At 31.9% G+C, this 24,302-nt stretch overlaps 1 protein-coding gene across 1 annotated transcript; it reads right to left on the minus strand.

Moving 5' to 3' along the window:
• Positions 1-19,837: 19,837 nt before the first annotated feature.
• LOC149563487 (disease resistance protein Roq1-like) lies at positions 19,838-23,764 on the minus strand. Its single transcript, XM_089828205.1, has 3 exons — positions 23,253-23,764; positions 20,399-20,649; positions 19,838-20,301 (listed from the first exon to the last, which is right to left on the minus strand). Exons 1-3 carry the CDS (start codon positions 23,762-23,764, stop codon positions 19,838-19,840), a joined length of 1,227 nt encoding a protein of 408 aa, XP_089684331.1.
• Between the last annotated feature and the right edge of the window lie 538 nt (positions 23,765-24,302).

Here is a 24,302-nt window from a genome sequence, read left to right on the forward strand (position 1 = left end):
TTTGTTAAATATAATTTTGCATGCACATTCATGCTTATTTTTTGCGGGGAGTGGGGGAATTTGAAACAAATTCGTGGAATGTGAAGAGACGTCTGTTGGGGGATATGAGGAGCCTCTCAGAAGTTATAAAACCAAGGCTCCTCATTTCGTTTTCATTTTATGTTTTTGCAAGAAGGAAGAGGTGGAGGTTATTGGAGGATTAGATTGGAGTTTTTGAATAGGAGTAAATTGAAGTTTTGGAGTAACATTTTTGCAGGTGAGATTTCTATTTTTTATTTACATTTTCATTTAGATTTAGATGTAGATGTAAATTGAAATTCAAAATTAGTTATAATATTCTACTTTGATTTAGATTTCAATTTTAATTAAATTCATTTAGATTTAGAATTATGTTCATAACTATTTAGGCTTGCATTTAATAGTTTAGTCTTGCATGTTTGATTTTGATTTAGATTTGTATTCAAAATCTATTTGATATATATATTTTATAATACTTTTCATTGTTAATGGTGCTTGATGTGAGTGTTTTAGGGATGTCTTCTTTTCTATTTTTGAAATATTTTGGTCCAATATGTACTTTCCTAACCAAATCTATCCATTTTCTTTTGATTCATGCATGGAGCTTCCTGACGCTATTAGCACGTTGCTGGGACTAAATGGTAATGGATTAAAGATAAATGACTGACTTTGGATGTGGATATTCATTTTGAATTGGCTCTGTTGTGGCTCCAATTTATAGGTTCCTTCCAGTCTATGAGCGCACTAAAATATTTGCAGAATTTAGAAGATCCATGACAAATTGAAACATTGAATTTTTGGAGCCTTTTGATTTCAATTTCTATTTGACTTTGATTTGGGTCATTGTATTTGGACAAAATTCCAGAGTTGCTCGGTCTTCTCAGATTTTATTTATTTTATTTCTCTGTAAATGTTGTTAATAAGAATGAGTCTTGTTCATTTGAGTGTTGATAGCATCAATCTCTCTATTTTGAAAATATAGTATTTGTAATGTTTTTATAAAAAAAACCTAAATGAATATTCGATTGTTCTGTGATAGATTGTTTTGTGAGGTTCCAACTTGGAGCTAATAAGATGCTCACTTCTAAAAACTCTTCATAGTATACCCGTGTGTCTTCTTTAAGTTCTTTACTAATCTTTATCGCCTCCCTGTAATGGATTGTTTTTCAGTTTATTTTAGCCGGTGTGATTCATGAGTACGAAATCAATTTAAACTATTGATGCAAGAATGCAAATCCATGGCAAACCCATTTTGGATTCTGTCATACTCTTCTATCAATGTGAAAAAAAATTATTTCCCACTTACATTAATATTAATTGGTATGGATTTACTTTCATTATATAATGTATGATATGAACAAAATAATTTATATTAGAGAAGATACAAATAGTTGGAAGTCAGGAATAAATTGTTGTTACATAGTTTTAAAATCTATATTATGCAGAACAACAAATCTTTTACATAGTTTCAAAATCTGCATTATGCAGAATAGATCTATGTTGTGTAGATTTTCTATTTTTAATTTAATCACGTTTGAAACAGAGCAATTAAGTTTTACAATGGGGTGGGTAGATTTGGTAATTTAGTAATTCAATATAAAAGTCATCATTTAATCAATAAAATACACTTCAACACAATTTATTTCTGCCTTGCATCCTGAGCATTTGATATTTTAGTCATTCATTTTAATATTTTCAACTTTGACATTTTATATCTTGATATTGCTTACTCATCTTTGGAAGATGCAATGCCAAGATGAGACAAAGTTCATTCAAAACCATTAGATAAATGAAAAAAATTAATGCATTTAGTGCAGAAAATAAAGAATGCATATGCAATCAATTTTTTTTATCAATCTTTATGATAGCTTTTTTTTTAAATAGAAAATAAAAAATAGAAAATAGAAATTATTCTTTTATGTATGTAGAAAAAAATTAGAAAGATTTTATGTATGTAAAAAATTAAAAGAATTCTATATATATTTAGATTTTTTGAAAAGAATTCTATTTACATCTAGATATTTTGATCGAAATAACCATAATGTAAAAACAAAATATAAAATAGAAATGTTAATATATGTATGTAGAAAAAATTAGAAAGATTGCATGCATCTAAAAAAATTCTATTTAAATCTAGATTTTTTTAGAATGGAAAAAAATGGATAATAGAAATATCAATTGCATGTTTGTAGAAATAAATTAGAAAAACATGTATCTAGAAATTAAAAAGATTCTATATGTGTCTAATTTTTAGATTTTACTTTATTCTAAACTAATTATTGATGGATATATATTTTAAAAATATTTATGTAGTTTAATGTTTAGATTTTAATTAATTTGTATGCAAATAGGAAGAAGAATAAATATTTTATATATATATGTAGATTAATTTCTATTTTTAAAATTTACAAGTAAATGAGTACTTTATTCATTTAAAGTAAACAATTTTTTAAGTAATATATTTTCATTTTAGAAATATATTAATCATAATGTTCATTTATTATTACTTATTTAATATACTTACTCTCAAATCTAAGACAATAGAAATGATATTTTATTAACTTTGAAATAGGGAAGTGTTAAGCAAGTTCGTTTACAAAAATACCAAAAATATATTTGGTCTTTGATCAAATTGGAGTTAATATTAGAAATATAAATATGATCATTAACAATTAAGCTAAATTCAGTTCAAAACAATAATATTATTTAAATTTAAATAAAATAAGCCATGTTTACTTTGAAACATCAAACAACTAATTAACTAATACAATAATTAAAATAAATGAATCTATTATGACATAGAAAAATATTTTAGAAGTATAATTTCATTGTTTTTCAATCAATATGAGTTTTTTTTCTACTTGAAAAGATAAACCATAAGGTAGCATGATGCAGTTCTGGGCTTTAGAGCATTGAAGAAACAATGCAGCGTAAGCAGGCGTTAGAATGGACACTCATGGGAAGAAGAGGAAAGACTTTCATGTCACTGGCAGAAAACTACGAAAAGAGATAACATGATGTGTTAACCTCCCACAAAAAATGCAAGGTTGACCACAATGGGGAATTTGGTTTCCCCAAAAATGAATGATGGTCATCAATGAAGGTCTTCCTCTCGAAATAGACGGCATAGATGCATCGTGAATCCTCACCAATGAAGGATTAAGTCGTAACCGTCGATGTAGATTCTCCCCTCAAAAAGGATGACTGAGATGCAACGAGGAAACTCCTTCTAATGAAGGATTAAGTCACATTCGTCGATCAAGATTGGCTTTATTTCCAATGGATGACTAAGATGTAGTGAAGAGATTCCTCCCAAAAAATGAAGCAGATAGCACAAAAGGTGCGAACCCCCTCCATGTGGCACAATTTTGGGTCTCAAAGACTCATGAAAGCATTGTGGAGTGAGGAAATTTTGGAAAGGCAATGCGTGGTAGCATGATGCAATTCTGGGCTTCAGATAATTGAAGAAACAATGTAGCATGACGATGCATCAGAATGGAGATGCATGGTAGCATCTTGTGTAATTCTAGGCTTTAGAGTGTTTTAAAGACACTAGCGTATAAAGAAACGTTAGAATGGGAATGCATGGCAACATCTTATGCTTTTGGGAAGATGGGAAGATAGCTCGTGAAGAAATAAGAGTTATCGAATCTCGCAGCATGAATCAACCTGACCAAGAAAAAATGATCCAACGTGGTCAATGAAGAAACCGAGCCAACAAAAAATGTTAGCCACCAACTTTAGCGATGGTAACCCTCTACAAAGAACCTATCCCATTTAAGGTCTCTCAGATCAGACATCAGTGATGGGTTGAATAGGGGAAAAAAATAGCACACAATGCCCTCCTAAATGAAATTCTAAATGTAACACTAATAACCATGGTCCTACTTCTTCTTTCCCTAACCTTATCCATGAGCGTGGGAATATACATATTATTATGTAGGGCACCTTATATAATAATAAATATAATCTAAAATTCCAACCCTTACTCCCCTCCTAGCTATAACTGTGACCATAAGAAAACTTCTAAATATAACCCTTCCTCTAACTCTAACCCTAACCCTAACCCTAACTATAATCGTAACCCTATCCCTACCACTAACTGTAACCCTGAATCTAACTCTACCATAATTGGACTTTAACCCTAACTATAACTGTAACCCTAAACCTAACTCTAACCTTAACCGTAACCCAAAACCTAACCCTAATCGTAGCTAGAATTCTAATACTCTATCTACCCCTAACTCAAACTATAGCCCTAACTATAACTCAAACTCTAACCCTAACTCATATTCTAACCCTAAACCTAACCCTAACCTTGACCCTAACCCAAACCTTAAGCCTAAGCCTAACCCTTTGTCTACTCCTATCTCTAACCCTAACCCTAACCCTAACCCTACCCCTAACTCTAACCCTAAATCTAACTCTTACTATAAATCTAACTCTACCATAATTAGACTCTAACCCTAACCCTAACTTTAATCCTGATTGAAACCCTAACCCTAACCCTAACTCTAACCTTAACCCTGACTCAATCCCCTTACCCTAACCTTAACATTGATATAACTCTCTCTATGTATAACCCTAACTCTAAATATAAACCTAACCCTAACCCTAACCCTAACCCTAAATCTAACTCTAACCCTAACTATAAGCGTAACCCTACCCCTTCCCATAACTCTAACTGTAAATCTAAGTCTACCATAATTGGATTTTAATTTTAACCCTACCCCTAACTCTAACCTTAACCCTGACTCAAAACTCTAACCCTAACCCTAACTCTAACATTAACCCAACTGTAAAATTTCTATTGGTAACTCAAACCCTAAACCTAACCCTAATTCTAACCCTAACTCTAACTCTAGCTCTAGCTATAACCCTAACTCTAACCATAACTCAAACTCAAACCCTAAACGTAACTCTAACCATAACTCAAACTCAAACCCTAAACGTAACCCTAATCCTAACCCAAATTATAATGCTCTGTCTACCCCTAAGTCAAACTATAACCCTAACCCTAACTCAAACTCTAACCCTAACTCATACTCTAACCCTAAACCTGACCCTAGCCCTAACCCTAACCCAAAACCTTAACCTAACCCTAACCCTAACCCTATCTATAACCCTAACCCTAACCCTAACTCTAATCCTAATCTTAACCCTAATTCTAATCCTAACACTAACCTTAACCCTACCCCTAACTCTAACCATAAATCTAACTCTACCATAATTACAATCTAACCCTAACCCTAACCTTAACCCTAGCTCAAACCCTTACCCTAACTTTGTCCCTAACCATATATCTACGTATGACTATAACATTTTACATTACAATATCCCAAAAATAAAATATATATTTTTATCTAAATTAAACTCCTTATATTAAATATAAAATAATATTTGACTCAAACCTTAACCGTAACCCTAACCTTAACCATGAGCATTACTCTAACTCTAACCTTAACCATAAACATAACTCTACGCCTAACTCTAACCCTAATTCTAACTCTACCATAATTGGACTCTAATCCTATCCCTAACCCTAACTATAAGCATTACTCTAACCCTAGCCTTAACCATGAGCATAACTCTAACTCTAGATCAGACTCTACCATAATTGGACACTAACCCTAACCCTAACCTTAATTTTGATCCTAACTCAAACCCTAACCCTAACTCTAACCTTAGCCTTGATTCAAACCTTAACCCTAACCCTAACCCTAGCCTTACTATAACCCTAACCCTAATCATAACAATAACCATAACTCTAACCCTAACCTTAACCATGACCATAACTCTAACCCTAACCTTAACCATAAACATAACTCTAATCTGAACCTTAACCATAACCATAATTCTATCCTTGACCTTAACCATAGCTCAAACCCTAACCCTAACTCCAACCCTAACCCTAATGCTAACCCTAACCCTAATTCTATCCCTAAGTTTAACATTAACTGTAATGTTAACTTTGTCCCTAACCATATATCTACATATGACTATAACATTTTACATTACAATATCCCAATTTTTTTTATTTATCTAAATTAAATTCCTTATATTAAATTAAAAGATATATTTGACTCAAACCCTAACCTTAACCATGAGCATTACTCTAAACCTAACATTAACCATAAGCATAACTCTACCCCTAACTCTAACCCTAATTCTAACTCTACCATAATTGGATTCTAACCCTATCCCTAACCCTAACTATAAGCATAACTCTAACCCTAGCCTTAACCATAAGCATAACTCTAACTTTGGATTTGACTCTACTATAATTGGACTCTAACATTAACCCTAACCTTAATTTTGATCCTAACTCAAACCCTAATCCTTTAAACTCTAACCTTAACCTTGACTCAAACCTTAACCCTAACCCTAACATTAGCCTTACTATAACCCTAACACTAACCCTAATCATAACCATAACCATAACCATAATCCATACGCATTGCATGAAGCTAAAACAACACACATGCTTTTATTGTTGGAATAATTCCACCTTATTATCTCCACGTTGCCAATCAGCTATAACAAAACTACTAGTTTGTAATATTTCCTAGCCATTGACTGTTAGTGCTGTCAAAATAATACTAGGTCCTCTACAATGTATGACGAAGTTAGTTTATTTGCAACATGAATTCAGGGAAGTTCTACCAACCTATAGGTGTTGGAAGCATCTATATATAGAGAGAGCCACTGTAATCTGTTGCTATACTTAGATTAATAAAACAATATCTTTCTCTTTCAAATTTGTTTTGTGCTGCTGTTCTTTTCTCTTAATTTATTTATGTTTTCTTCATGGTATCAAAGCAACTTTTGATTCATGGGCTGTGATATGGTTTCTTGCTATGATGTATGACTATATCAGAGCATCTATGATTTACAGCTTATGGTAAAAATTGTTTGTGTGAAGTTTTAGTTTTTTTGCTGCATGTTATTTATGATTGAGGAACATCAAATAAATCTGCGAATGTTTTGGAGAAAGCTAGAAGAATCCAATAAAGTGTTTATCAGAATCATATGAGAAAATGTCTTTTAATGCCAAGCTGAAGAAAAATCAGAAAAGTGTTGAATATCGTAGGAAGCAAGACACTGTTGTTTGTATAGTTCTTAAAAACTATATTGAGTAGTTTGGGCTTTATGTTGGCTATTAGATCTATCATTTTTATTGGAGTTGAGTGTCTAGGTATAGAAAATAGTTGGGAGATGTTATGTTAATGTTTTTTTTTTATCACATAATGAAGATGATGTAGGATGTAAGTGTATGGATTGGTAGTAAGTGGATATGTAAATTTAAATGTGAAGGTTATGTTGTCAAGTTTTGGTCATGTAATGGAAGATTGTTGAATCAAATATCCCTCAAGTGAGTATTGTACCTAATCTATTGTAAGAGGTGCATTATCGGTTGTGCCCGACACCTCAAAAAGTTTAGATATTGATGAACCATGTATCTGAAAAATATTTCTAGAGAACTATTGAGCACAACGGCTAGGTACCCATGTGACTCGGTAGATGGATTATTTTTTATATGGACTCAATACTAGTGTGCATGAGAAAAGTTTGGAGTTGGTTTCTCCATCATTGGATCAATGGTTTTGTGAAGTTTGAAGGGTTTGTGGTAATCCAAAACCACTTGTTTAGGTGAATCTATTGAAAGCTTTGTGGTAAGCCAAAACCACTTATTTAGGTGAAAAACCTAAAAGTCTTGAAGGGTTTGCGGTAATCCAAAACCATTTGGTTAGGTGAAAAACCTAAAAGTCTTGAAGGGTTTGTGGTAAACCAAAACCACTTGTTTGGGTGAAAGATCCTAAAGCATTTTTTGAAGAGTTTGTGGTAGGCTAAAACCACTTAACAAGAGGAATGAATTTTTCCATAGTGATAGTGATAGGGGAAACTAAAAATTTCTAATACAAAAATGAGACACAGTAGGCTTTCTTCCACTCCAAGCCTCTTCAGGGGTTATGTTCATGACAACCTTTGTAGGAGTTCTATTTAGAATATAAATTGTTGTATGAATTGCTTCAGCCCAAAGATTTACCCCTATTTGTTCTTATAATTCTTAGAAATTTCCCACTTTGCTTTTCAGTTAGAACCTTAAACTCCTTAAATTTATGAAACACTTCCTCCTTCTTTTGTAGAAAGTATACCCAAATTCTTCTTGAATAGTCATCTATGAATGTGATAACATACCTTGCACCTCCAAGTGAGGATGTTTTGAAAGGACCCATTACATCGCTGTGGACTAAGTGTAAAGGCGTTTTGGTTCTCCATGATTTTCCTTCTGGGAAACTTTTTACATGTTGGTTGCCCATTGCACATCCTTCACATACTGCTTTTTTTGGAGAGATTCTTTGTAGACCATGCACCATCTTCAACTTCTCTATAATTTTGAGACTTTGATAGTTTACATGCCCTATACGCTCATGCCACACCCTGCTTACATCATCATACTTTGCAATAGCACATAAATCTTTATTTCCAATAAATTCTTGAAATTTATAAAGCCCATTTTCCACTCTACCAATTGCAGTCACTTCATAATTTTTATTCACATCCTTGACTAAGCATTTATCATTGTAAGATTCTACTTTGTATCCTTGATTTGCAATTTGAAAGACATAGAGAAGATTTGTTGATAGTTGAGGGACAAGCTTCACATTTTTTAACATTCCATTATTTACATGCACATTTCCACTTCCTTGAACTTCTAGAGGACTATTATCTCCTAGATATATATTCTCACCATTTCTTTCACTGAATAACTCAAACTGCTCCTTATTATGTGACATATGTTGTGTGCAACCAAAATCAATTATCCATTCATCCTTAAAAGAACTATTTTCTTTAAGTGCTACATAGAAGGTATTCCTCTTAGAATCAAATGATTTTGTAGACTTATTCTTTTCTCAATCATTGATCCTTTTGTAACATTCATTAGCTTTGTGTCATTTCTTACCACAGTGATGACATTTCCACTTACTTCTATTTGGATTCCTATATGAATTATTATTATCTCAATACTTCCAAATCTTTCAATTAGATCTATTATCTTGTGTCCTTTGATGATATTGTTTTCTTGTCATTACAAATGCTTGAGATTCACAATCAACAATAGAGGATTCTCTTTCTTTTATTTGACATTTTTCTTCTTGAATTAACTTAGCACACAACCCATCAGATTTAATGCCTTTTAATTTATCAACAGTATTAAGTCCCCTTATAAAAGATTGATAAGAGCCTAGAAGACTTTGTAAAATTATTTGCACAAAATCCTTATCATCTATGCTCTTTCCAAGAGAAACCAAATCATTTTTCTTTTCCTTTAATTTACTTAAATGAGTCACTACTTCCTGTGAGCCTTTTAATTTTAGATTATACAACTTTGTGATGAGAGATATAATCCATACATCACTTGAATTTTGATACAAACTTTCCAAGATCTTCCATACTTGGCACTCCTCTTCTTTCATTTCAAACTTCTTGAAAATCTTCTTCTGAAAGTGTTAACTTTATCAAAGCAGATGCCTTCTTGTCTCTCCTGTTCCAATCATCATGTTCTTTTCTAGAATCTACTAGTCTCTGCTCACTACCATTTGCAATATCATAACATTTTTTTAGAGTTAGAGACATTTCACTTTGTGAAACCCAATCATAGTAATTCTTTCCATTCAATCTAATTGAGGGTAGAGGAGTACCAAGAGAATCCATTAATCAACTTCTCTTCTTTTTTGAAAAAAATAGAACTTTCAACACTTCAAAGTTAACAAGGACATGAAGTTCTTACCAAACTTGTGTAGAGAATAAACTTAGTGTTGTTCAACAAATTTTTAGCCTGCAAAAAAGAAGATTAGAGATTTTCTCCATAAAGCCACTGCCCAGAAATTAGATCTACTCAAAAGAAGGTGGATGAAAAATTGTATAGGTAGCTTGTCGGTAGTCTCTTATATCTTACCATAACTAGAGCAAGTATTGCATATGTTGTTTGTGTTGTATCTAGGTACATGGAAAACCCATGCTTTGATCATTGGAAGGCTACTAAGAGGGTCTTGAAGTACATCAAAGACCCTTACAAGCTTGGCACTGAGTACCAACATGGAGGAGACCCTACTTTAGTAGGCTATATAGATTTTGATTATGTAGCTGATATTGATGATAGGAAATCAACTTCAGGATATATCTTCCACCTTGGATTCAAACCAATCTCTTGGAGCAGGAAGAAGCAATCAACAGTGACACTATCATCAATAGAAGTCAAATATATTGTAGCATCAAAGGCATCTCAAGAAGCTCTATGGATCAAAAGACTACTTGAAGAGACATGACATCAACAAGCTCATCGAACTACCATATTCTGTAACAACCAAAGCACTATTAAGCTTGCAAAGAATCATGTCTGCCATGCAAGATTCAAACATATTGAAGTTCACCACCACTTTGTTTGAGATCTCATGGAGAGTGAAGTAATCAAGCTACACTTCTGTGGCATTGAAGATCAAATTGTAGATATATTTACCAAAGCATTATCTACTGTCAAATTTCTCAAGTTTAGAACATTGCTATATCTCAAAGAGGTTGATGTTTGAATTCATTCTTTTAATAATTTCTCCCACTTAAAGATGCATTCATGGTAGAAATTAAGGGAAAGTGTCGGAATAATTCCACCTTATTATCTCCACATCACTGGTCCATTATAACAAAACTGCCAGTTTATCATATTTTCCAGCCATTGACTTTTAGTGCTGTCAAAATAATATCGGGTCCTCTACAATGTATGAGGAAGTTAGTTTATTTTCAACATGAATTCAGGAAAGTTCTACCAACCTATAGGTGTTGGAAGCCTCTATATACAGAGAGAGCCATTGTAATGTGTTGTTGTAGCTAGATTAATAAAACAATATCTTTCTCTTTCAAATTTGTTTTGTGCTGCTATGCTTCTCTCTTAAGTTTGTTTATGTTTTTTTCATTTATACTAATAAACAAAAATAATAATTTGAATCCATGTAATCACAAGACAAGCTACAATGGATGCACTGTTAGTATTTAAAATCCAAATGAATATATATTATTTACTTACCACATTCAGCGGCTAAGATTGCCCTATACTCTTCCATGTCTTGTATATTAATCGAAAGAATAGACTCTGTTTGACATTGCAGGGCTAGTATTCCAAATTTCCGCCAGTTATCTACCTGGGGAGGTAAGCCCAATACCACTATTTATAATAAAAAAAATGAATCTTCTTATCCATTTCACACACATTCTAATCCTCTAGACAAAATATAATCGTCACAGTATTAGAAAGGGAACTAAATAACCATGGTAGAACTATGCATTTACAGAAATCTGTTTATACTAAAAACTTGCTACATATTTCTATGACGCATTTGCCAGTTTTTGTTCAACTAGTGAATTATCCCCGCTTATTTTCCAAGAGGGAATATTTTAAATTTTTTTCCATATTTTTATATCCTATAGAATAGATGAAAACCAAGGCGGCCACAGAACTGTCTTTGAAGATCTTTATTTTCTTGCATCTTATCTAATGCAAACGGAGGAAAACTTAAGGTTAGAATATCTCATGCTCATCTGTATCAACTGCCTTTCATATCTAAACTTACCTAAAAGATCACCCTTTCTAATTTGTTTTATAAATCCATTTTTTCAATCATTATTTCATTAGGTTTTTAAGTATTTTAAGCTAAAGCCAATTCTTGTAAACTAATGTGCAAGGAAATCAAGATCCTTGATATCACTGAGTCTTTTATGTCAGAAAAGAGAAAGAAAGCAGCAGAGGAAAAATAAAAATAAAATAAAATAGAAATTTTTTAAATTCATATTTCATGTTTATTTTAAATTTTATTAATATTTAATTGAATATATATCAAATCATAGAACTATTGTTACTATTTGATTTTTATAAAGAGAAAATCAAAGTGATCAAAAGAACTTTCTTAAAATACTTAAAGTTCATGTTGTTTCATATCATAAGAGGATTATTCAAACTAATATAATATATTCAAAGTAAGAAATTTATAGGAAATAATTTTCCTTCTATTTCTTAATGAGAATGATAATTCACACATGCTTTTCTATTTCAATTGCAAAATATTATCTATTTTAGTTTTACAAATTGTAAGTTACAAGCTATTCTTCGAGATTCCTTACTATTTATTTTATCTAGAAGAGAAGAACTCAACTTCCAATAAATAACATCTAGTCTACGACTTCTTTTTATATTTTTTTCACCTCTTAGAAATCTCTCTTCCTTTTGATGAACAACACATCTCTATCAATATAAGAAACACATAACTAGTAGACCACCTTTCAACTTTTCCAACAGAGCTTCTAAAAAGTGTATCTATTCAATTTTCCAAAATAGGTACCTTAAACATCCAGATTGTTCCCCATCTTATCCCATCTTCAACGTAGCTTATTGGGAGCTTTCTAGAGGTCTGCATAAATGGTTATAAATTTCCAGTTGCTTTGGCTCATGTATATAACAAAAAGTTGCAGTGTGCTCCGGCAGTAAAGTTCTAAATTTTCAGTGTCCATATGTGTTGTATTTAATTCCTCTTTTCTGCCCTATCTTTGTTCTGTTGTTCTTTGCTCCATTTTCTTTTTATTAAAAGTTCATTATCGCAGACACTCAAATTTACTTTTTCATAACACCATAGAGAAAATATCTACCAATTGTTCTTCAGACTTGCAAAACTATAGGTAGATTTCTCCACACCTCAAAAAATCAATTTTTTTTGATTTAACCATTATGAATGATAGTTCAGGTGTACCTTGTTGAAAATTATAGTTTAGATGTATTCTCAGACTTCTGTGTTCTCTTGAACACTTTTCCCAGCCCAATACATAAAAATTTATATATGTCTGCATTCATTTTCAACTACTTAACTATTATTAAAAAAATAAAAAATAATAATACTTAAACAAGATGTAAAATTGTCCAATGCCCCCAAATTCTCCTACATCAGAGAGAGACCCTTGTTGTTGGCTACTGCCAACACATAGAAGACTTCTCTTGTTCAACGAATATGGGCAACAAAGAGAGGCAATAACCCAAAATACTAATTAGAATTAAATTTTCTTATAGAAATGCACTGCATGAAGATTATAACAAGGAGCTTTCAATCAAAATTTCATTCATTTCCTTCCTATAAATCGGAAAGCTCGCCCATAAGAGTAGAAGATTTCAAAATTGAGACAGACTCCCTAATACACCATGCCAAGATCGCATAGCCTTTGGAAAATATAGGAACATATATTGTACCGCACTTAATTGCATTTTCCACGCTTAAATCAATGATATGCGCCTTCTCTAACTTGTGGATGTTAAAAAACACATTCAATCAGCCTGCAAAGAGAGCTTGAAAGAGATGATCAGCCAGAGTTTTCTCACATCTTTTCCCCTAAAAGTAAAAAACACATGATATTTCATGGTACAATTGAAAGAAACTTTTATGGTTGTAGGAATGTAGAGTTTGACTCCCTCCATGTTAGAGTTTGAATTCAAAGGAAGAAGAAGAATGTAATGAGACAAAACCTAAATCCACACATCAGATCTTAACCTCTACTACATATATCATTGGAATTTATTCCAACTTCTTGATAGCCATCCTATATGCTCTTTCCCTACTCTTTCCCCATACAATTGTTATATTGTAGTGGGTACCTCCATGCATGTCTATTTTTTAATCTATTTTGCAATGTTATGTTAAATCTATTTTGAAAGTCAATGTCAAACACATTTTATAATTTTTTGTATATCTATTTTGAAAGTCGATGGCACACAAATCTCTATGAAGACTAAATTTTCTGAGAGAGAAGCTTGACCTTGTTCGAGAAGAAATGTCCAAGTAGTTTCAGGGGGCGTATACCTTAGAAAATCCGTTTGCGACTTTGCTCGTCAGATTTATGTAAAAACTCTATGTAGTGCGAAGAACAATTGTTAGGTAATTTATGATTAGCTGTATTTTTATTTTTTTCAAAATTTTCTAATATTTAATTAATCTAGAACACGTTAAATAAGAATAATAGTAATTAACATTAACTTATTAATATGAAATATTTTTTAAGATTGATTCAAATGTATACTTTAAGTAAGCAGTTCAGTAATATTTTAGTTTGTTCTTTGAATTATTATAGAATATTATGGTACAAAATATGTGTTGGAGTGATTTTTATTATTGATTTGAAGAAACTTAATTATATAATAAAGATTTGGAAAGATCTAGGTTAAACTTCTTCAACATGTTTTTCATCTCATAAATTGGTAGATGTCAACCAAATTGATCAAGAATTTTGAGATTTTCAAGATTTTTGGGTTTTCTTTGCATTGAACACAAACCCATAGTCGAATTTTGAATCACAGTTCCCAATCCACAGCTTTTAGAGTAGAAAGGCACTTTCTTTTTCATATTTCAAAGTTAGATTTCCCCCTTTTTTTAATCTCTTAGCATAGACCTATTTATATGCTTTAATTGGTATGATTGCACGTATAATGCTCCTAGATATATTTCATTTAATTAATTGGTTCAATTTACACTTATATTGCACGTCTTAAAGTAAATGAACATTGCATGAAATTTGATTTGCATGCACACTTCCTGATTACATAATATGAGTTTAATATTGACATCTCTTCATCCTATTTGAGTTTTGCTAGTCTAACCTTGATTATATTAAGAGTTATGTTTGGAATACCCCTCTTTCACCTATATTTTCTATTTAGGAAGTGGAAGGCTTATTTGATACATAATTTATTGAGTGTTTCCATCCCCCCCCCAACCCAATAAGAGTTCATTTTTTTATCTCCATACTTTTGATTCCTTTCTTTAGATTAATTATTTTGTGCCTTTTTATAACATTATGTTCTTAAATGCTTAAGACTCAAGATTAAGCAATAAATGATTCTCTTTCCTTTATTTTATGTTTCTCTTCATAGATTAACTTAGCACATGACTCATTAGATTTAATATTTTTAATTTATCTGGAGTATCAAGTCCTTTTTAAATGATTGATAAGATTCTTCAAGATTTCGTAATATTATTTGTACAAAATCTTTATCATTTATATTCCTTTCTATTGAAAACAACTAATTCTTCTATTCCTTTAATTTACTTAAATGATAGACTATTTCTTGTGAATTTGATAACTCCATATTGTTCAAGTCTATGGTGAGGGATATGATTCATATATCACCTCAATTTTGATAGTTTTTTTTTACATTTCTTATATTTTCACACTACTTTCGAAAAGACTTTTTTTTGAAAGTGCAAGCTTGATCAAAGTTGCTGCCTTCTTGTCCATTTTATCCCAATCTACTTGCTCTATCTTTTTTCATCCCAATAACAATATTATAATAATGTTGATGTGTTAGAGACATCTCTATTTGTGAAACCCAATACTAGTAATTATCTCCACTTAACTTTCTGCATGTAAAATAACACTAAGATAATCCATTGTATCAACTTCTCTCATTTTTGGACAAGAAAAAAAATTAGAATCATCAAATCTCAAATTAACAAATGAAAAAAATCTCACTAAACATATATAGAAATTAGTTGACACAAGAAAAATTCTTGACACTATTTAGCAGAAAAGATCACAATTTCACAAAAAAGCCATATCACTTTCCAAGTATCAAATTTTTCTTTGATATCATGTTGAGGAAAACAATATGAGAACAATGCTATACTAGCATCGAAGAAAAACATCTAGAAAAAAAAAAAAAAATTTATAAGTATTGAAGACTTAGTATTTTATTTTATTGATTCATATTTAAGTAGAGAAATCCATAGCTTCTTTTTATTATAGGTCTAAGTTGGTCCATATAAATTAAGTAATAGGAAGTTTAGATTATAATTGACAACCATTAGATCCTGCCAATTGGATCCTATTTTTCAGCATAAATAACCATTGATTCTAGGTTCTAGAGAGTAATAAGACCACATAGGGCTCCTACAATAAGTGTATGAACTGCATTCTATTTATAACATTTTTGAATAGTGTGTTCAAAGATTTGTAGAGAATTTTTTGTTTCTTGTTACATTATAATATTTACCTTAAGTGCATACAATTGATACTTGATCTCGTACCTCTAATTAGATGCATTTAAACCTTTGACATTCCATGTCAGAATTTTCATTGGGCTCAAGGAAAGCGATATAGTCTCCTCAACCTTTTAGAAACTAATGATTTTCCATCCAAGATGGATTGACTACCAATGTCAATTTCTTCCTTCAATTTAGCTATCTTATGTTACTGATATCTCTTCTTGGAGGAGGACTTAGATGGAGCATGGGTTAATACTATTTTAATAATGGAAAGCATTTTCGAATAATCAAATTTAGGATCTTGAGATTCAATCAAAAACATCTCTTCTTCCTCACTGTGGTGGAAATTCAGAATCTTCAAACCCTTCCATCCAACTCCTTTCTCAAAATGTTCATAAAAACTAGTTGTTGCACATTTTTTTTGCCTGCAACAATGAGTTGATAGGAATTTTTTTTTACCAAATTATCAACTGGATGCATAATACAAAACAATGAATATTGATAATTTGTAGTAAAAAAATGGCGTAAACATAGTTAGAGAAAACTTGAAGAAATACTTTATGTTCTATTAAAAAATTATAAAAAGAAATTAATAAATTAAAAAAATAAATATTTCAAAATAAATTATAAAATTAATCTTATTCTTATTCTAGTTTTGTACAACCAAACACTGGAAAATATGTTCCCATTGAATTTCAAGTGAACCAAATAGATTCAATCATATTCCCAAAATCAAACTCTAGATTAACAAATTCAATAACTAACAAATTTTAGTATTACACAAATGCTGCATTTGCTAATTCCTGCAGTCAAACAGATATAGAAGACAAAAAAAATAAAAATCCAAGCTAATGTTTTCCAAAACCACGCCTTAATATTAAAGCACTTTCTTAATAAAGAATTTAAAGAAGCACCCCGAAATTTGTTAACTAGTTTGCATAATATGCAAAACTTGATTTTCATGCAATCTCTGGAAGATTCGATTTCAATGAGATTTCAAAATAAATTATAAAGTTAATCTTATTCCAATTCTGATTTTGTATAATCAAACAAGGAAAACATCTTCCCATCAAATTTCAAGTGAACCAAATGGATCCAATTATATTTCCAAAATCAAACTCTAGATTAACAAATCCAACATCTAACAAATTCCAATATTAGACAAATGCTAGATTGCTAATTCATTCAGTCAAAACAATAGGTTCTAAGTTATAGAAGACCGAAAAAAAAAAAAAAAAAAAAAAAAAAAACTTTAAGTCATTGATTTCTAAAACCATGCCGTTGTTGAATAAAGAATTTAAAAAGGCACCAGAGAAAGGTATTTATTATAAAATTTGACAACTCACAAAATAAATTCCAATATAATTTTTGGTAGCACATAACAAATAGAGGGTCAATTTGCATTTGAGATTACAAATATAACTCTCATTGTTACTTTTAGTTTGTTTTCCTATCAGCTTGAATTCCAGTCTTGATTCATTTCAACAAACGTGGCTTACTCATCCCATTTTTGTTGTTCATCATATCCATGGGTTTACTCTTTATATCATGGGAAAATAGGGGCACTCCTTGTCTATATGGAAAAACCAGATTTCTCTGCTGAGAATATTGGGACACTCCACGCATGATCAATGTGTTTGGTTTCGTCACAAGAATCTAACTTTTCTAAGATTTAGAAAAATAAAATCATGTTATATTTTAATATTTAATATTCATAGAAGAATTTAGCAGTTTAGACATCACATATTAAGAAATAAATTAATTTTTGTAAAAAGAAGTCAAATTTAACTTTTTAACAGTTATAGCCTAAAAATCAAGTCTTCAACAATATAAAAATAAAAATTAGCCTAAAAATTTAAATTAAATATAAGTTCTCATATTCATATTGGTATAGATATAATACTATAAATATGAAGCTGAAACAATACAACCTTATTTTAAAGCATTACCATTATACAATTGCTTCCAACCATTTTAATATATATGGCAAAAAAAACTTTTCAGTAATCTTCTAATATATTCTCAAATGAATTTTAAAAATGAGATTGCATCCAAGAGATTTTAATCGAATAAAATCGTGAAGAAAAAATAAGATGAGTCTGAACTTACATGCAAGGCGATTGATATGCTTTTTACCTTTACTGGGTTTGCCGGACAATTTGAATTTGAGTTTTGAACTTTTACCCCGCGACCATCTAACTTTTGTTAGCTTGGACATTAATTTTTCTGGATTGAAGGAAAACATCCCCTTTAGCGTGTGATAGTAAGTATATTTTTTAAGAGCTTTGAAATGTAAAATTTATTTAAGATTGCATACAAAAAATGACCAAGAATTTAATGAATTTAAGATATGATCAGGAGGTTGAGGTATACCATTTTGATCTACTCTTTGTGTGACGCTGCCAGTACATTACACATTACACATGTTTTTATGCAAATAAGGGAAAGCATAAATTTCATTCCATCAAACCATAAGACAAGCTGTAATGAGCTGATTGCTAGTATTCAATATCGAAATAAATATATAGTATTTATTTACATCCTGGGGTTATAATTAAATTCTTCCGCCAGTTCTCCGCCTGAGAAGGCAATCCCAAGAAGCATATTGTTGGCTTGATCAAAATGGCATATGGAGTTGATTTCCATGCAGAATAACAACTCATAACGTCCAACTTATCCAGATTTGACAAGTTACTAATGCTTTCTGGAAGGCTCTGCAATTTTTCGCACCAGCTTAGGCTTAAATGTTTCAGCTGTGATAGATTGCCAATACTATCGGGAAGTTGAACTAAGATCTTACAATAGGTTAAGTTCAAGTACTCAAGCCCAGAGAGGTTCCCAATACTCTCAGGAAGGCAACGCAATTTTTCACAGTAACTCAAATTTATGTATTGCAGTTTTGAGAGGTCGGAAATGATGTTAGGAAGACAATTCAAATTCTGACATCTGGAAAAATTCAAGGACTGCAAAAGTGACAAATAACTAACACTGTCCGAGAGGTTTCGCAGGGACCTGCAGTCAGTCCAGTCGATGATCCTCAATTGCGATCTCATGCCTAAAACAGATGATTTCTCCTTTATTGCTAAAAGTAACTCGTCCAACGAATTCGAGCTACACCCCATGCTTGCAAAAAGGCAAGGCAAGGTGGTTTTATAGTCCACAACACTATGCCATAGTTTTTGGGTTTACGTATGGTGACAGTGATATGGGACTACCTCGTACTCTTTTTCGAGAGGCGCTTGGCACTACAAATGAGGCATACATACCCTACCCCCCCAGTGGGATTTGAACTTGTGACCTCTCTTTCAAGAGTACAAGTTCTCCACCACTAGACCAACTCAGGTTGTCTAAAAATTCACCTTGACCCATCTCAAAGTTAGAGGAAGAATGTCTAAGATATCTTCTATGAGCACTTGCTCCAAATGAAGATAGTGAAGACTAGGTGTACACAACATTTTAAGGCACCGTGAATCACCTTGATGGAGAGGAAGGCGAGAGATATTGATAGTGCTACTTGCATTGTTGAATGAGCTGCTTGACTGGAAGTGGACAGTCTCCCGTTGCTGGGTTTGATCTTCCTCAGCAATGATTCGGCCCATATCTCGCACGAGGTCATGCATTTCAAATACACCTTTCTCATCTATCTTTATCAACAACTTATTTGATAGATTATTGATAGCAATGCGCACATTCTTGTACATGGATTTCCAGAAAACTATGGGAGAAGTTGTGCATTCTCCAATAAACTAGCAAGCAATGTCCAGAAACATTTCTTTTTCCTCACTACTAAGACCACTATAACTGATCTTGAGTGTTTGAAAAATGTCTCTATTGCCTGCAACGTTTTCAAGGGTTTCATTCCAGCAATCAATGTGAGTGTCATCCTGCTTATCGTACAAAAAAGCTCCAATGATCTCGAGAGAAAGAGGGTGTCCCTTGCAAGCCTCCACTATTCTTCTCAAGAGTTGTTTAAAACGGGGAATGGGGGATGGTCTGAGGAAGGCGTGCCAACAAAACAACTGGAGCCCTACGCTTTCCTCAAATCCGCGCATCTCGTGAATGCAATCGGATGAGATATGAGCGGCATTGAGAATGTGTCTAATGATTAAACGGCTTCCAGGGGCCAGCCAATCCCCAGCCAAGGCGTCCAATTGCACGCGATTATCAACATCGTCCAAAACGACAAGCGCGCGGATTCCTTGCAAACGATCTGTCAACAAATATTTGCCCTTTTCCACACAGATCTTCTTCATAGTTGACCAAATCTTTGAGAATTTGACCCTGCAATTTTTGAAGGCTAGCGTCACGAACATTAAACAGGAAGGAAACAGCATCGAATTCACTATAAATTTTATTATACACGGCCTTCGCAGCTGTGGTCTTCCCAATACCACCTATACCCAATATTCCATATTGGGATGAAATGAGATGCAATTTCTGAATTAGACCTTTTCGTACAGTTTCAAATCCCACCGGATGTTTGGCAACTTGTAACGGCACCCTGTCAAGTGTCTTTATTATGTCGTTCACCACTTTCTTCACTAGCTGACCTTCGAATCTGTATATTGCGAAGTTAGTGACACCTGTGCAACGACGAAATAATCGAATCTATTTTCTATCATTTCAAATGACAATGCAATTGCAATTACGAAGTATATCTAATTTGTGCCCATCCTAATCACCCAAACAATATATAATCTTCATAATAACCATGGAAAATCTATGTATTTATGGAAATTTGCTCATACTAAAAACTTGGTGCATATTGCTTTGAAACATTGTGCTAGTTTTTGTCCAGCCAATGAAGTATCTCCTGTTATTTTCCAAGAGGGCAGATTTTAAATGTTTTATGATTTTGTTTTAATAGTGTAGAATGGATGGATATGAGTAAAGCCACACAACTATCTCCGATGATCTTTATTTTCTGGCATTTTATCTCATGCGTATGAAGGAAAACCTAAGGTAAGAATTCTTTTTTTCATCTGCTCCAGCTTTCTTCCATATTTAATTTAAAAGATTATCCTCTCTAATCTTCCTTTTAACTCCATTTTTCCAATCATTATTGCTTCAGGTTTTCCAAGTATTTCAAGCGAAAGCTAATGCTTGCGAACTACCGTGCAAGGAAATAAAGCTTAGTGATATGATGGAGTCTTTACATCAGAAAAGTGAAAGAAAGAGCACAGGAAAAATGAAATAAAAAGGAACAGAAAACTAGAGAGGTAAGATTTTTAAAAATCAAATTAAAAAAAAATTCATATTTCATATATATTTAAATCTGTATCAATATTTGATCACGAATTATAGATCTACTGTTCTGTGTAACTTTCATGAATACTATAAACAGAGTGATGATCTTAACCTATTCAAAGTCTGTGATCTTTTACATAACATGAAGGTCACTCAACACATCATTCTTATATTATCAACATTTAAAAATATATATTCTGCAATCTAAACTTCTTTTACATATATCATATGAAGGTTAATCTAGAACTCTTTTGCAGTAATTAAAAACTTGTAATAAATAACTTGTTTTCTATTTCTCAATGAAAATGAAAATTTGCACATGCTCTTCAATTGCAAGATATTAGCTATTTCAGCTTTACAAAATAGACTAGATTCCTTGCTACTTTTATTACAACCAAAACAATTCAACTTGTCCCATACTTATAGTCAGAAATGAGAAGCCCACAGGAAACCTCTAGATGCTCAAATTTGGTTATTTTGAATGATTGAGTTCAGGTGTTTGGATTTTTATTTTGACGTTCTTAAGAGTGCTCACTACATTAGATATGGGGCATTAATTATGTGATAAACGAATCTGGTGTTTCTTTTCCTTCTTAAAATAGGCTGGCTTTGTGGAGGCATTCAACTATTGAAACTCCTCAATTTTAAATTGATAGATTTACACTCTCAAACACATGACAATTCATAATATTTATTTTGGAATTCACAGACTTAGAATTAAATAAGAAGCAACAGGGCTAAATTGTTCATATGCTGCATCAATGAAATGTCCATATTATTCATTGTATGTCTATTTGACTCAAATTTACCATATGTACATGTGTATCTCATCCGTAGATGTAGCCAGTAACCCTTCTGCATAGGAGCAGCTTACAGGCATCAATAATGTTACATTGCTCAGAAGATGCCCGGTACAACCCACATTTTATATTGCAGTGGGTACAAATATTATACTACAAAGTAGAGATCAACATTATCTCCACTAAATTGGATGGCTCTAAACCTCTCAATACTCGATAGGTGAATATATATATATATATATATATATGACCGAGGCCACCAGAGTATCCATGAATGGTGCGGTATAAAATAAAAATAACTATTTTTTAGGAGATTTTTGGGTTTATTCTTTTAAAGTAAATAAATGCTATCCTATTTTCCGTCTCCTTAAAAAACATTTCTGATTCGGCATATTAGGTTTCACTTGAGATTGCCAATATAAAGAAAGGAGAAAGTGTAATTGGATTATAAATGAATTATAACTATTAAAAATATTCATTTATATTTTATTTGTATAGTGAATAATAAAGTTTAATAGATTATAGGCAAGAGCTTACACCACAACGGTAAATTGTGAGTCTTTTATCAAAAAGGTCTTGCCCTTCAGTATGTAATATCTAATATATATATATATTTTTAAATCTTAGCATTTTAGACAAACTATTTGCCATTTCTAGCTAAAACTTGCAGAAGTAAAACTATTAGCATGCAGGCTCCCATTTAGTCTTACCAAATTTTTATAAAGTGGTGAATTGACAATAATTTTGGAGTCTTTAATATACGTCAAAAAAAAAAGAAAAAAAAAAAAAAAAATCGCATAGACCTTCCAAATCTCTTTAGTGTATCCATTTCACACCAAGTTGAAAATGTTAGTTTTAAAACAATTTCATGACTAAAAATTCTCTCTCTTCCCCTTTTTTATATATAATTACATAGAGTTCTATCCATTTAAACTCCCTCAATATCTCTTTTCACTATTTATTTTCCATTTCTATTTATATCTGTCTATTTTTCTTCTTATCTAACTATAAAAAAGAACTTTGACACATTTCATCCTTTACTTTTAAAAAATAATTCAATTTTAAACTAATAATTGAATTTGAAAAAACAAAGAAACAAAGATCAATCACTAACCTTGCAGTCATATCTAGTGACCACCCTGAACGAGAGCAGATCTGCTCAAGGGCATGCTTCCACCCATCAATCTCTTCTCTTGAATATCGATTTGGATGGTTGTAGTGCTTTTCAAATGATTCCTTGTAAGGGCTGGAATCTCCTAGAGGATACCTAACATGGGTCGGTTTCAGTTCATAAAAGAGAGGAATAATTGTCCCAGAAGATTCCAACATAAAGGCAACTTCCCTAAGACACCATGCTGAGCTTGCATAGCCTTTGGAAAATAAAGGAATACATATTGCGCTCCACATAATTGCATTTTTCAGGCTGGAATCAATGGTTCCCCCCTTATTTAATTTGTGGGTGTCAAGAAATACATTCAATCCGGGTGCGGAAAGAGCTTGGAAGAGATGGTCAACCAGAGTCTTTCTCACATCTTTCCCCCTAAAACTCAAAAACACATGATATCTCTGAGCATGGAAAGAAACCTTTGTCATGGCGGCCAGAAGGTAAGGCATGAATCCTTCCATGTCAAAGTTTCAATTGAAAGGAAGGAGAATGTAATGAAACCCAGATACAGAAGGGCGATATTGGGCACAACCCAAAAATGAAAAATATTATAGGAAAGATCAGATCTTAACTTGTACTCCATATAGCAGGAAACTTCCTTTCAACTCATTAATAGACATTCTATAAATGCACTCTTTCATCGTACTATTACAAATGTGATATACTGTAGTGTGCAGCTCTCTAGATGTATTGGTATAGAAGATCTTTATTATTATCTATTTACTATTACCATGTGAATTTCAATGGGAGACTTTATATCTGATAATGTTCAAGTTTTAATTTTTTGAAATTTAATATTCTCCGAAACAAAAGATTAAAATTTATCAATAATTTAAAAAAAAATTGTATTAAATAAAAGTTACTATATTTTACATGTATGATATTTTAAAAATTTGTATTAAATAAAAGTTAATATATTTTAAATGTATAATGTTTTTTCGGTCAACTGGACTTGGTGGTAAAAATACTGAAACAAAGCAAATATAAAGAAGACTTACA

This window comes from Cupressus sempervirens, chromosome 4 (genome assembly GCF_028749045.1).
Source record: "Cupressus sempervirens isolate cs-2001-9-10 chromosome 4, ASM2874904v1, whole genome shotgun sequence".
Taxonomy (NCBI): Eukaryota; Viridiplantae; Streptophyta; class Pinopsida; order Cupressales; family Cupressaceae; genus Cupressus; species Cupressus sempervirens.

Bases quoted from the DNA above. Each gene is read 5' to 3' on its own strand.
- LOC149563487 (XM_089828205.1), bottom strand. From the start codon at position 23,764: ATGGAAGGATTCATGCCTTACCTTCTGGCCGCCATGACAAAGGTTTCT. The intron at 20,650-23,252 runs GTTAGTGATTGA...CGCAATATACAG, and splicing joins TCACTAGATATGACTGCAAG to ATTCGAAGGTCAGCTAGTGA. The intron at 20,302-20,398 runs GTGACGCTAGCC...ATTTGTTGACAG, and splicing joins TTCCTTCCTGTTTAATGTTC to ATCGTTTGCAAGGAATCCGC.